The sequence below is a fragment of the Pelophylax lessonae genome (genome assembly GCF_965119305.1).
Source record: "Pelophylax lessonae genome assembly, chromosome: 7".
Lineage (NCBI taxonomy): Eukaryota > Metazoa > Chordata > Amphibia > Anura > Ranidae > Pelophylax > Pelophylax lessonae.
Window position 1 is genome coordinate 191,410,346 of NC_138774.1, and position 15,380 is coordinate 191,425,725.

At 43.9% G+C, this 15,380-nt stretch overlaps 1 protein-coding gene across 6 annotated transcripts in view; it reads left to right on the forward strand.

Moving 5' to 3' along the window:
- Nucleotides 1-15,380, forward strand: part of KCNT1 (potassium sodium-activated channel subfamily T member 1) — a 659,112-nt gene that overhangs the window by 593,159 nt on the left and 50,573 nt on the right. For all 6 annotated transcript variants that reach the window (XM_082263648.1, XM_082263649.1, XM_082263652.1 and 3 more), the window contains 4 exons: nucleotides 1,583-1,799; nucleotides 8,466-8,571; nucleotides 10,050-10,222; nucleotides 11,756-11,827. In XM_082263648.1, the coding sequence (XP_082119774.1) occupies nucleotides 1,583-1,799; nucleotides 8,466-8,571; nucleotides 10,050-10,222; nucleotides 11,756-11,827 (568 nt within the window). The remainder of the gene's footprint in view (nucleotides 1-1,582; nucleotides 1,800-8,465; nucleotides 8,572-10,049; nucleotides 10,223-11,755; nucleotides 11,828-15,380) is intronic.

Genomic DNA, 15,380 nt, shown 5'->3' on the forward strand with positions numbered 1-15,380 from the left:
GGGAGAGTAGTGTGAGGATTACAGGGAGGGATAGTGTAGGGCTGCAGGAAGGGTTAGTGTTAGGTTTGCAGGGAGAGTAGTGTAAGGGTTACAGGGAGGGATAGTGTAGGGCTGCAGAAAGGGTTAGTGTTAGGTTTGCAGGGAGAGTAGTGTGAGGGTTACAGGGAGGTATAGTGTAGGGCTGCAGAAAGGGTTAGTGTTAGGTTTGCAGGGAGAGTAGTGTGAGGGTTACAGGGAGGGATAGTGTAGGGCTGCAGGAAGGGTTAATGTTAGGGTTGCAGGGAGAGTAGTGTGAGGGTTACAGGAAGGGCTAGACTTTTGATTGCATGGAGTGTTAATGTTTGGGGTATAGCTTGTGCAGGCAATTGGAAGGGTCAGTGTGAGGGTAACAGGGAAGGTTAGCATGAGAGGGGTTTATTTACAATACCTTTGTAAGAATAAATTGTTTTGGTGCATTCTTTCCTGTAAATCTGATTTCTAGAATGTTGTGGAAATACAGACAAAACCTTTGGAAGACCATTTAAAATTATGTAGATTTAAATTAGAAAAACAGAGTGACCTCCAGTGTCATTTATTTTGCCCAGGTGTTTGGAGTGGGAGTACTGCAGCATGGCCAAGCAAGGGTACAGTGTTTGTTACTAAAGGGAAACAACACCACAAGGGTGGTTTGTCACTAAAGGGCAAATGATGCTCAAGTACAATATTTGTCACTTAATAGCAAAAATTTATGCCTCAGCGGGAAAATGTGTTACGTGTTTTATTTATTTGAATTTTATTTATTCATAGATCATTAAAGTATGCCATTAGATAGTAAGCTCCCCCCAAAGGTTGAACATCCATATTTTCAGGGAAGCTGAGATCCAGTTTGCAAATAGACCAATTTTTAAGGAGATATATATATTATTGTAAATAATCTACTCTTCTTATAAACCATATTTTATAAGGCATGTCTTACAGTGTGTAATGGTATATACTGTGCGTATGGCAGCTACCCATGACATAGGCAGTCTCTACTTCCTACTATATATTGTTACATGATGGTTGTTGGTTATAGCTTTATTAGTTTATGTCTGAGAGTCAGCTTACCCATTGAAAAGAATTGTCAACAGCTGTTATGACAGAAAGTAGACACAGATAAGTGTTAGTGTACTAGGCCACTGGGAAACCCAGTCTAATGGCTAAAATAAAATATCTGTTTGTAATAAAAAAAAAAAATCATAGACGAGTAAGCTTGACTAAAGTCAAAGTCACAACGAATTATACCTTTCCTTTAAAGCAAATAGACTTTCCCTTAAAAAAAGAAAAAAAAAGATTATTCAGAGGGATTATGCTGTTTTATATTTTCGGTTTCAGCAATAATACCTATTGTACTGCCAGATAAGCTAACAACTAAAAAGTGCAGCTTCCAATCTGTATATTACATAATTATGAAGATTTGGAAGACCATGGATGTTCACAGTATATAAATGAATGAGTACTCAATGAGATTACATAATAGTTTCATGTTGACATTTTGAAAAAAAAAAATGTTGTGTATTTAAATAACATTACAATGTAAAGATGATTGTTTTCTTTATTAAAGGGACAGTTGCAATGGATCTTCAGAACACTGACTGCCGTCCTGCAAACAACAGCAAGCTGACATTGCCATCAGAAAATGGTTCTGGTACCAGAAGACCCAGTATTGCACCGGTTCTGGAAATCGCAGACAGCTCTACAGTGTTACCTTGTGACCTGCTTAGTGACCAATCAGAGGATGAGTTGACCCAGTCAGATGATGAGGGTCTCCCAGTTTTGGAGTAAGTATGATGTGGTCATTGCTGATGTGGCACATGGCTATCAATTCAAAGAAACCAGGGGTGTTGCAAGGACTGTGAAAGTCTCAGGCCACTCTGGGCCACACAGAGAAGATAAAAAGTGGGCATAGCTTAGTCACACCCTAGAATCAGAGTGGCTTCAAGGGGAATAGTTAAACTGAGCAAGAGCCTATTTATTGTATATACTGATCCCACGTGATGTAGTACTTGTGCCACAAATTTCTCTTAAAGATGTGTGTGAAGTTTTCATTGCTAACTTTGTCCCCACTGGGTCATGGTGTATCAGAGAACAAAAGTAAAGGGAAATTCAAAATTTTACAGTTGTCACCAGAGCAAAGGTGAGGGTAAATTATCCAATGGGAACACCTGTTCCTATGACAAAGCCCAGAGTTGTATAAAGTACTCTAAACCCATACTTGAATAAAAGTACAAGTGCTCGATCAAAAAGTGACTTGAGTAGAAGTGGAAGTGCTCGATCAAAAAGTGACTTGAGTAGAAGTACTAAAGTATTCAACATTTTTTGTACTTAAGTATTGCAAGTAGATTTTTCTTAAATTTTGCTACTCAAGTACTAAAAGTAAAAGTACCAGTAGTTTTGAAAAAAAAAATTGCTACTCAAGTACTGAAAGTAAAAGTACAAGTACTGTGTTATGTAGTTATTAAAGAAAGAAGTCAAAAGTTTGAACACCATATTGTTTTTTATTATTTCAAATGCAGCTTTTATTTATACATACAGTAGCATTTATTTTCGTATGCGCTGATAATACACATGTTTTGAGCTTCATGAAACCTGCCATCTACTGTTCTGGCAGTGGTAATTTTTATAATTGTAACGAGTAACTATGCAGCACAAAAAAAAAAATATCGGAGTAGAAGTATTGAAATCATTGAAAAAATGTAGTGAAGTAAAAGTGGAAGTAGGAGAAAAAAATTCTACTCTAGGAAAGTACAGATACCGCCTTTCGGTACTTAAGTATAGTAGTGAAGTAGTTCTACTTAGTTACTATACATCTCTGACAAAGCCTCATTCTGGCCGGGGACTGTGGATAGATGGCCAAGACAGACTGTACCTGGACCATGCATGCAAAAACAGGGAAGGCCTGTAATGTTGCCGGTTAGTGCTAAATCTTGCAGGCAGAAACCTCCGGGGTACAATATATCCAGTGACCTTGGTGGTAGAGTGTTTACAGGTCCGAGGTAGTGATTCCCCTGGAGGGGAGTCAAGTCTCTGAAGGCCCTGAAGGACATGCTCACTGTAATGGGTGAAGATTGGGTCTTCCGGCAGACTGGTGAGTACACACACACACTGTATATGTATATGTATATATATATATATATATCTATATACTGTACATACATAGATATAGACAAACATACTGTTTGATGGAAAGCTAAATCGCATTCTGACTTTTATACAAATTACTGTAGAGAAATCTGACTATTGTGGTAGGGTGGACACACATACCATAGCTCCCAACTGTCCCTGATTTAGAGGGACTGTCCTTGATTTGAAACAAAGTCACTCTCTCTCTCTATTTCCTCCTCATTTGTCCTTCATTCTGGTCTGATCTATATAGTTGTTTAAAAAATGAACTATTTATCTTTCAAAGGCTGTTCCCAAGTGCTAAACCTTTCATTTAATTTCTAAATTGCACACATTTGTAAATTTTAGAGCCAGTATAAAGAAAGGTAGTGGTAAAAAAAAAAAAAAAAAAAAAGCACTTGTGGGTTTAACTAATCATTGTTTTTATAATTCTCCTTTAAGTGGGCGTGGCAGGGTGTGTGTCCAATACCTACATACTTTTGCTACTTTCCCTCATTCCCATCTCAAAATGTTGGTAGGTATGAGGGGCGGACACACAGACTAATGTTAGGAAATCTCACCAATGTGGGAGGGGTGGAGACACTGAATAATGTAAGGAAATCTTACCAATGTGGGAGGGGCGGAGACACATACTAATATAAGGAAATCTCACCAATGTGGGAGGAGCAGACACACAGACTAATGTAAGTAAATCTCACCATTGTGGGAGGGGCAGAGACACAGACTAATGTTAGGAAATCTCACCAATGTGGGAGGGGCAGAGACACAGACTAATGTAAGGAAATCTCACCAATGTCGGAGGGGCGGAGACACAGACTAATGTAAGGAAATCTCACCAATGTGGGAGGGGCGGAGACACAGACTAATGTAAGGAAATCTCACCAATGTCGGAGGGGCGGAGACACAGACTAATGTAAGGAAATCTCACCAATGTGGGAGGGGCGGAGACACATACTAATATAAGGAAATCTCACCAATGTGGGAGGAGCAGAGACACAGACTAATATAAGGAAATCTCACCAATGTGGGAGGAGCAAAGACACAAACTAATATAAGGAAATCTCACCAATGTGGGAGGGGCAGAGACACAGACTAATGTAAGGAGATCTCACCAATGTGGGAGGAGCAGAGACACATACTAATATAAGTAAATCTCACCATTGTGGGAGGGGCAGAGACCCAGACTAATGTAAGGAGATCTCACCAATGTGGGAGGAGCAGAGACACAGACTAATATAAGGAATTCTCACCAATGTGGGAGGGGCAGAGACACAGACTAATGTAAGGAGATCTCACCAATGTGGGAGGAGCAGAGACACATACTAATATAAGTAAATCTCACCATTGTGGGAGGGGCAGAGACACAGACTAATGTAAGGAGATCTCACCAATGTGGGAGGAGCAGAGACACATACTAATGTAAGGAGATCTCACCAATGTGGGAGGAGCAGAGACACATACTAATATATTGGAAATCTCACCATTGTGGGAGGGGCAGAGACACAGACTAATGTAAGGAGATCTCACCAATGTGGGAGGAGCAGAGACACATACTAATATAAGGAAATCTCACCAATGTGGGAAGAGCAGAGACACAGACTAATGTTAGGAAATCTCACCAATGTGGGAGGAGCAGAGACACATACTAATATATTGGAAATCTCACCATTGTGGGAGGGGCAGAGACACAGACTAATGTAAGGAGATCTCACCAATGTGGGAGGAGCAGAGACACATACTAATATAAGGAAATCTCACCAATGTGGGAGGAGCAGAGACACAGACTAATATAAGGAAATCTCACCAATGTGGGAGGGGCAGAGACACAGACTAGTGTTAGGAAATCTCACCAATGTGGGAGGGGCAGAGACTCAGACTAATGTTAGGAAATCTCAACAATGTGGGAGGAGCAGAGACACAAACTAATGTTAGGAAATCTCACCAATGTGGGAGGGGCGGAGACACTGACTAATGTAAGGAAATCTCACCAATGTGGGAGGGGCAGAGACACAGACTAATGTTAGGAAATCTCACCAATGTGGGAGGAGCAGAGACACAGACTAATGTTAGGAAATCTCACCAATGTGGGAGGGGCGGAGACACTGACTAATGTAAGGAAATCTCACCAATGTGGGAGGGGCAGAGACACAGACTAATGTTAGGAAACCTCACCAATGTGGGAGGGGCAGAGACTCAGACTAATGTTAGAAATCTCACCAATGTGGGAGGGGCAGAGACACAGACTAATGTTAGGAAACCTCACCAATGTGGGAGGGGCAGAGACTCAGACTAATGTTAGGAAATCTCACCAATGTGGAAGGAGCAGAGACACAGACTAATGTTAGGAAATCTCACCAATGTGAGAGGGGCAGAGACACAGACTAATGTTAGGAAATCTCACCAATGTGGGAGGGGCAGAGACACAGACTAATGTTAGGAAATCTCACCAATGTGGGAGGGGCAGAGACACAGACTAATGTTAGGAAATCTCACCAATGTGGAAGGAGCAGAGACACAGACTAATGTTAGGAAATCTCACCAATGTGAGAGGGGCAGAGACACAGACTAATGTTAGGAAATCTCACCAATGTGGGAGGGGCGGAGACACTGACTAATGTAAGGAAATCTCACCAATGTGGGAGGGGCAGAGACACAGACTAATGTTAGGAAATCTCACCAATGTGGGAGGGGCAGAGACTCAGACTAATGTTAGGAAATCTCACCAATGTGGGAGGGGCAGAGACACAGACTAATGTTAGGAAATCTCACCAATGTGGGAGGAGCAGAGACACAGACTAATGTTAGGAAATCTCACCAATGTGGGAGGGGCAGAGACACAGACTAATGTTAGGAAATCTCACCAATGTGGGAGGGGCAGAGACACAGACTAATGTTAGGAAATCTCACCAATGTGGGAGGGGCGGAGACACAAAGTGCTGTGGGAAAATCTCACAAAGAGTATTATGGGAGGGGCAAGGACAATATTTTTTATGGCTTATTGCAGTAATAGTAATAAAAATACAGACCTTCATCCCTTATCTAATTGACAAATATGTATAAATAAGGTAGGGGTAGAAATATGGAACAGCAAGCATGTGAAAAGGACATCAGATTAGGGTAAAGATTACAATAACGAAGCAGAATATATACAATTTAAAATACAGGATAGGTTGCCTGTAAGAGATGTTGTTACCCATATGTCATGTCCCACTTTACTGTGCACCGTAGTGGAAATGAAATCAGGAGATTTAAGTGTAAATTCTTTTTATGAGTGTAGTGATTGTCTCATCTTCTTACGCCTGTCACTGGTGAACTTATAAAGTATTTTCCTGCACACACAGATCCTTGCAGAATAAAAACAAGATTTGTTTAAAAAGACATTCCCACTGAACTGCAAATCTATCTTATTTCACAGTGACCATGTGTCATGTATATTTCATGTGAAATCACATTTGCATGGTTGTGAGCATTCATGAATAATGTTTATTTTCAGGGAAAACATTATCAGCACATAAGATGCACACTGTTACAATGTGTACAACTGGTTGTTATGGCGTAACACTGCCCCCACGTGGCTAGTTATCAAATTACCTGCACTAGTTGTGAATATGTCTCAGATGTAAGCTGCCCAACTTGGATTCTGCGATTGGGCTGCATATGCTATGTGAAAAAAATCGCACAGTACCTGTTGTGTGCATTGAGGTGCCTTGACAGTCCATTTAATTCACACGGGCGGCCTAACTGCATTTAGGTGCGTCACAGCACACTATGTTATGATGTGAATGGGTTCTTACTGGAAACAATGCTATGTATAGCTGTGTATATGTTTGCTAAAATCTGATTGCACAAATGATATATTTGTTACCATCATATCTTTTTAATAAAAATAGTAAAATATAAAATCTGTTTTTCCCTATACATCAGCTAAGAAATAAAGCAGGCTCTGTCAGTAATCTCCTAATGCCTGCCTGTGATGTTTTCATATTACATTTCATATTACATATTACAATATATTACATACAGTATATCACAAAAGTAAGTACAACTCTCACATCTTTGTAAATATTTTATATTATTTTTATCTTTTCATGTGACAACACTGAAGAAATGACACTTTGCTACAATGTAAAGTAGTGTAGCTTGTATAACAGTGTAAATTTGCTGTCCTCTCAAAATAACTCAACGTAACAGCCATTAATGTCTAAACCGCTGGCAACAAAAGTGAGTACACCCCTAAGTGAACATGTCCAAATTGGGCCCAATTAGCCATTTTCCCTCCCTGGTGTCACATGACTCGTTAGTGTTACAAGGTCTCAGGTGTGAATGGCAGTGACAAGCAGACTAAAACATGGACTACTGGAGCCATGTCCTGCAGTCTGATGAGACCAAGATAAACTTATTTGGTTCAGATGGTGTCAAGCGTGTGTGGCGGCAACCAGGTGAGGAGTACAAAGACAAGTGTGTCTTACCTACAGTCAAGCATGGTGGTGGGAGTGTCATGGTCTGGGGCTGCATGAGTGCTGCCGGCACTGGAGAGCTACAGTTCATTGAGTGAACCATGAATGCCAACATGTACTGTGACATACTGAAGCAGAGCATGATCCCCTCCCTTCAAAGACAGGGCCGCAGGGCAGTATTCCAACATGATAACGACCCCAAACACACCTCCAAGACGACCACTGCCTTGCTAAAGAAGCTGAGGGTAAAGGCGATGGACTGGCCAAGCATGTCTCCAGACCTAAACCCTATTGAGCATCTGTGGGGCATCCCCAAACGAAAGGTGGAGGAGCGCAAGGTCTATAACATCCACCAGCTTTGTGATGTCGTCAAGGAGGAGTGGAAGAGGACTCCAGTGGCAACCTGTGACGCTCTGGTGAACTCCATGCCCAAGAGGGTTAAGGCAGTGCTGGAAAATAATGGTGGCCACACAAAATATTGACACTTTGGGCCCAATTTGGACATCTTCACCTAGGGTTGTACTCACTTTTGTTGCCATCGGTTTAGACATTAATGGCTGTGTTAAGTTATTTTGAGGGGACAGCAAATTTACACTGTTATACAAGCTGTACACTCATTACTTTACATTGTAGCAAAGTGTCATTTCTTCAGTGTTGTCACATGAAAAGACAGAATAAAATATTTACAAAAAAGTGAAGGGTGTACTCACTCTTGTGAGATACTGTATATAACAGGAGGTGAAACTGATACCTTCTACAGAAACATCTTCAGGATCAAAAAATAGGAGTCTCTGGTGCCCTCTAGTGTCTGTTAAAGGAATAGTCGTTAATACCTTCCTCTACTATTTTTTTTTTTTACTTCTGCAGTTATGTGAAAGGATACCCGCCAAATTCACCGTATATTGGGAGCTCGCCAACTCTTTGCCACCTTTTGCCATCAAAAGCTGCATTTTGTTGCCTGCGATTGGATAAGGTATTTTATGTTGTATAAAGTAATTGTGCATGTTTTTTTTTTTTTTTTTTATGACCCAAGCCAGAGAGAGGTTGCAGACTGGAACAAATAACCAACTGACAAACAAAGTCCCAAATGTATTTCTTCATTTATGTGGTCTCACTCACTTTGTCTTTAATGTGTTACAGCACATGGACAAAATATTTTTATGTCTTTTTGTCATGTTTGAATGAATGAATTTGTAAATGAGTGCTTTATAGTGACAATTATTTCCTGTGTTGTGGGTGCCGCCCTTTATTCTGGAATAGAGTCTTGATCAGTGGCGGCCGATGTGTTGGGGACGCAGGGGCGCCGTCCCCCCTATCTATGCGTCCGGCCCCTAATCTGCATGCAGGGGCGCCGGACGCATGGAGTTCAATGGGGCTTTTTCTTTTTTTTGCATCACCTGATTAGAGCCAGAGCCTCTAATAGGGCGATGCAAAGGGTGGACCCGGGGCGCAGAGCAGTGCGTCCGACTCCACCCATTGTGTGACAATAGTAAATGAAAATTCGCTATTGTCACACGGATCTTCCTCCCGGGCAATCAGGGAGCGGGTCTAATACCTGATTCCTTATTGGCCGCAAGGCAAACCCCATGCCATTGGCCGAGGAGGAGGCGGGAGGACCCGAGGAGACGCGCCGGTGGACTGAGGAGAAGCCGCGCCGCCACTGCTGCTGCTGCTGATGATGATCCAGGTAAGTGCACTGGATTGAAGGGGGCATGTACGCTGGTCACTTCATTGAAGGGGGCATGTATGCTGGTCACTACATTGAAGGGGGCGTGTATGCTGGTCACTACATTGAAGGGGCATTTACAATGGTCACTACATTGAAGGGGGCATGTACGCTGGTCACTTCATTGAAGGGGGCATGTACGCTGGTCACTACATTGAAGGGGGCATGTATGCTGGTCACTACATTGAAGGGGGCATGTATGCTGGTCACTACATTGAAGGGGGCATGTACGCTGGTCACTGCATTGAAAGGGGGCACGCTGGTCACTGTGCATTGAAATGGGGCACGCTGGTCCCTGTGCATTGAAAGGGGGCGCGCTGGTCTCTCTGCATTGAAAGGGGGCACACTATACCTTAATTACTGAAGGCCCCTTTCACACTTTTGCGACCTCAAAGTCACGCAATTTTTTACAGCGTTTTTGCCGCAAAGCAATGCCTATTACATTTTTCTGTTTGCGCCCCCCAAAAAATTTTGAGCACCAGCCGCCACTGCTCTTCATAAAAGTTTAGAAAACTTTAGGAAGTCTGAGAAGTTTGTCAGAAGTTCTGTTGACACTTTATGATTGCACAGGAGAGTTATAAATTCCCTGTGCTTGTCATATTGTTTCCTGATGAGTGAGAGGCACCCAGCTAGGCGAGAGATGTGTTTGTATCCCGGGAGGGCAATGTGTTGACAGGTGTCTCCTGTATTCCTCAGTAAATTGTGGTGTCTCCCTGCACACACAGGGCTGCAGACATAACAGCTTTGAAGATGCCAAGGCCTACGGCTTCAAGAACAAACTGATTATCGTATCTGCAGAGACCGCGGGGAATGGGCTGTATAATTTCATTGTTCCCCTGAGGGCATACTACAGATCGCGCAAAGAGCTCAATCCGATCGTCCTCCTCCTGGACAATCCGTACGTAATTCCTCTATTTAGTTCTTATTCTGAAGGGACAGGAGGCAGCAAAACCCAATTTCTTAAATGTATCATTCCTAGCTGTAACAGAATTGCTGCACTTTTTTCTTTTCTCAGTTGCATTTATCCCTCCGTTTTATGATTCTTTCCAGCCTCATCTACTTTTTTTTAAATTGTGCTGGTTTCTGCAATTATGAGCCTCTAAGTGTAGAGTATGAAATGGCTTATGGAATCATTCTAATCTGATTGGAGATGCTAGGTGTGCACAGTGCAGCTCACAGCAAGCTTGGGAAATATACACTATATTGTCAAAAGTATTGGGACACCTGCCATTACACACACATGAACTTTATTGGCATCCCAGTCATAGTCCGTAGGGTTCCATATTGAGTTGACTTACCATTTGCAGTTATAACAGCTTCAACTCTTCTGGGAAGGCTGTCCACAAGGTTTAGGAGTGTGTCTATGGGAATGTTTGACCATTCTTCCAGGAGCGCATTTGTGAGGCCAGGCACTGATGTTGGACGAGAAGGCCTGGCTCGCAGTCTTCACTTGAATGAATTCCAAAGGTGTTCTATCGGGTTGAGGTCAGGACTCTGTGTAGGACAGTCAAGGTCCTCCACCCCAAACTCGCTCATCTATGTCTTTATGAACCTTGCTTTGTGCACTGGTCCAAATCATTTGGAGAAGGGAGGATTATGGTGAGGGGTTGGGCTTGGCCCCTTAGTTCCAGCAAAGGGAACTCTTAAAGCGTCAGCATACCAAGACATTTTGGACATGATTTCATGCTCCCAACTTTATGAGAACAGTTTGGGGATGGCCCCTTCCTGTTCCAACATATCTGCGCACCATTGCACAAAGTAAGGTTCATAAAGACATGGATGAGCGAGTTTGGGGTGGAGGAACTTGACTGGCCTACACAGAGTCCTGACCTCATCCAGATAGAACACCTTTGGGATGAATTAGAGCGGAGACTCCTAAACCTTGTGGACAGCCTTCCCAGAAGAGTTGAAGCTGTTATAGCTGCAAAGGGTGGGCCAACTCAATATTGAACCCTACAGACTAAGACTGGGATGTCATTAAAGGTTATGTGCGTGTAAAGGCAGGTGTCCCAATACTTTTGACAATATAGTTTATATTTTATTATTGTCAAGCACAAAATACCAAATTCACAAAAGAATGTGGATGGCAAATCAGAAATCATTTAAATAGATGTAGTGCATTGTAAAGGGTCAGTCCAGCCAAAACAGATGTTTAATTTTGTTTCTTTTTACATTAAGCCCCAAACAGAATCGAAAGAGGCCTGTGAATATAGATTATGTTTTTTTTTTATATGTATGTATGTATCAGAACAATCCAACATGCTCTCTGTTGCCTGCTGTGGATGTCAGGGGGTCTTTCTGCATGGATGGGTTAAAGCCTTCTAACAATGACTTGGTGCCCTGGCAGGGAGACCAACCACATAAGAACGGTGTTTTTTTTTGAACAGGTCAAGTTTCCTCTTTTAAAGGCACATATGTCTTCCTCCAACAGGCCAGATAATCACTTCCTAGAAGCAATTTCCTGTTTCCCGATGGTCTACTACATGGTCGGCACTATAGATAAGTAGGTTTGTTTATTAGTGCGCTTTAAATCATTTGTCTATCTTCATTGACCATATGCTTCCTTCTGTGTTCACATCTCTAACTTCATTTGTATGAAAAATGGTGTTACAGCATCCTAGATAATGGGTGTCCAACCTGCGGCCCTCTAGCTGTTGCAGAACTACAAGTCCCATCATGCCTCTGTCTTTGGGAGTCGTGCTTGCAACTGTCAGCCTTGCAATGCCTCATGGGACTTTCCTTGCAATGCCTCATGAGTGCTTTAGTTTCGCAACAGCTGGAGGACCAGAGGTTGAACACCCATGATCTAGATTAGTCTTTCTCAACCTTTTCAACACAGAGGAACCCTTGAAATAAATTTCTGGTCTCGGGGAAGCCCTGCTAAAAATTTACAACTCATGATGACACATTAGTGTGACAGTCAGTGGGAGAATTGCTCCTTACTCTTGTCATCATTGGGAAGAATTACCCCCTTATAGATATCTAAAAGGAACAATGGTGTCATTAGAAACTTATCTGAGAGGCAGAAATTGCCCATTGCTCAAGGAACCCCTAGCAACCTCAGGAGGAACCCTAGGGTTCCACGGAACCCTGGTTGAGAAACCCTGATCTAGATGGTGGATCCTAATTAAAGAAATAAAAAGACTAATGGCAAACAATTTTTTTACATTTTGAATAGAGTGCAAACAAATTGTGAAATGTTTATTCATTTTTGTCACTTCCTGTTCCTGTGACACATTTCTAAGAAATGAGGGGAGTCTTTGTCCCAGGACAGGAAAGCATAGACAGCAACCAAAATACTGTCAGTAGTTCTAACTAGGGATCGACCGATATCGGTTTTTCATTGCCGATACGGGCTGATATTTTGTACATTTAAAGTGTTCTGGCACCCTGTGGTGGATGGCTGGCTGGCACCCTGTGTTGGGCAGCTGGCTTGCTGACACCCTGTGGTGAATGGCTGGCTGATTGGCACCCTGTGGTGGGTAGCTGTCTGGCTGTCCGGCACCCTGTGGTGGATAGCTGGCTGTCTGGCACCCTGTGGTGGATGGCTGGCTGGCACCCTGTGGTGGGTGGCTGACTGGCTGTCTGGCACCCTGTGGTGGGTGGCTGGCACCCTGTGGTGGGTGGTTGGCTTGTTGGCACCCTGTGGTGGCTGCCTGGCTGGCACCCTGTGGTGGGTGGATGGCTTGTTGGCACCCTGTGGTGGCTGCCTGGCTGGCACCCTGTGGTGGGTGACTGACTGTCTGGCACCCTGTGGTGGATGGCTGTCTGGCACCTTGTGGTGGGTGACTGGCTGTCACCCTGTGGTGGGTGGCTGGCTGGCACCCTGTGTTGGGTGGCTGGCTGGCACCGGCCTGTGGGTGGCTGGCTGGCACCCTGTGTGGGTGGCTGTCTGTCTGGAATGCTGTGGTGGGAGGCTGGCTGGCTGGCACCCTGTGGTGGGTGGCTGGCTGTCTGGCACCCTGTGGTGGTGGGTGGCACCCTGTGGTGGTGGGTGGCTGGCACCCTGTGGTGGCTGGCTGGCACCCTGTGGTGGCTGGCTGGCACCCTGTGGTGCGTGGCTGGCTGGCACCCTGTGGTGGGTGGGTGGCTTGCTGGCACAGGGGCTGTGGGTGGCTGGCTGGTACAGGGCCTGTGGGTGGCTGGCTGGTACAGTGCCTGTGGCTTGCTGTTACAGGGCCTGTGGGTGGCTGGCTGGCTGGTACCCTGTGGTGGGTGGCTGGCTGGCACCCTGTGTTGGGTGGCTGGCTGGCACCCTGTGTTGGGTGGCTGGCTGGCACCGGCCTGTGGGTGGCTGGCTGGTACAGTGCCTGTGGTTGACTGGTACAGGGCCTGTGGTTGGCTGGCTGACTCGCTGGTACAGTGCCTGCGGCTGGCTGGCTGGTACAGGGCCTGTGGGTGTGGGTGGCTGACTGGCACCGGGCTGCTGTGGGTGGGTGTATGGCTGTGATACACTCCTGTGAGACTAGTCCCGACCCCAGACGAGGCTGTCCAAGGCGAGGGAGGCGGCCTCAAAAAGCAGAATGACGTCACGAAAATATCGGCCAGTCCCATGGGGAAAGTGCATATCGGCCCTCGATATATTGGCCTTGCCGATAATCGGTCGATCCCTAGTTCTAACCCGTCTCTACTGAAAATGTTTGTGTCCCATTGTAGAGACTTCCCAGGATACTTCCTGTCCTGGCAGAAAGTGAGAGGAACTTTCTCCTAAAGGGACACAGATGGTGTTAAGCCAAGCAAAAATAAAAGGTTTTGACTAGAGTTGGGCCATTAAAAGATATCCAGTACAGAGTAACAATAAGGCATTAGGAGGTAATCCGGATCAATCTTAAAGCATGTTTTAAGGCAAGATAAGAAAAAAAAAACCACATTCAGAACATCTCTGTAATACTGAGTTTGTCCCTTTAAAGTGTTACTAAACCCAGGACCCTGCATTCACGATATCTGGTCTCCCACAGTACACAGAACATGGAAATGCAATTATTTTAGTAAATAAAACTGCTGCTCAATGAGAATTCAGGACCCCTGACCCTCTGTCTGGACAGTGCTGATTGGTCCTATGCCGAACATATGCACCCTCCCCAAGAAAAACAAAAAACTCTCTAGCAGTACACACCAAACTGAGCATGATTTGGGGACACTGGAAGAAGGGGAGGATCAAAGAAGACAGGATCAAACAGCCTTTTTACACAATGCGGAGGTTTAACCCCTTTAGGTTCCATGGGGAGTATAACAAGTGTGCTTTACTGCATATACAGACAGATTTTACTCTTGTGGGTTTAGTAACACTTTAAAGACCCTGCAAGTACACAAAAATACCGGTTGACTTGCTAGAAATGTGAAATGTACCAGAAATGATGTACTCCGCTAATAAATTCCTGTTGTGGGCTGGCAACACACAACATTTTTGTGGACTGAGTGGTGTCACCCCTTCCAGTTTTCTTTTGCTATACTCAACTACTCCCACTCTCCTTTGTCTACAACATAAAATGATTCAGTAGTCCAATATATGAACTCAAAAGACTCTTTGAAATAACAAAGGAAGCATGTAGAAAACACAGGGCAGCTCTGAATTTATACACTCATCAAATAGATATAATACGATGCTTCTAATGGTATATTTACCTGACCAAAAAGTAAAAAATAAGAGAAGTTCATTGATAGGGTTTATCTACAATTTAATAAAAGCTCATAAAATGTCAAGAGGTTGCTGGTAGCATTGCTGTAATCTCGTTAAATAACTAGCCTGTTAGGGTCCTTTCAAACAGGCGCCTCCAGGTTATGGATTCCGCTTACTCAGCGGGGGGATCGATCCGCTGATCTCCGCTGAGGAGGTGGAGGAGAGGTCTGTGTCTGCTCTGTCCATGCAGAGCGGACATGGACACGGTCCCACTTTCCTCAATGGAGAAATCAGACCCTAAGGGGTTTTTGCACCTAGACAGCCCACATAACACAACCCCAGTGAAGAAGTTTCAACAATTAAATTAAAGGCCACTTTTTCTCTTCAGCATACCCGAGCTGATCAGCTTCCATGATGCAATTGGAACTTTTCCTTC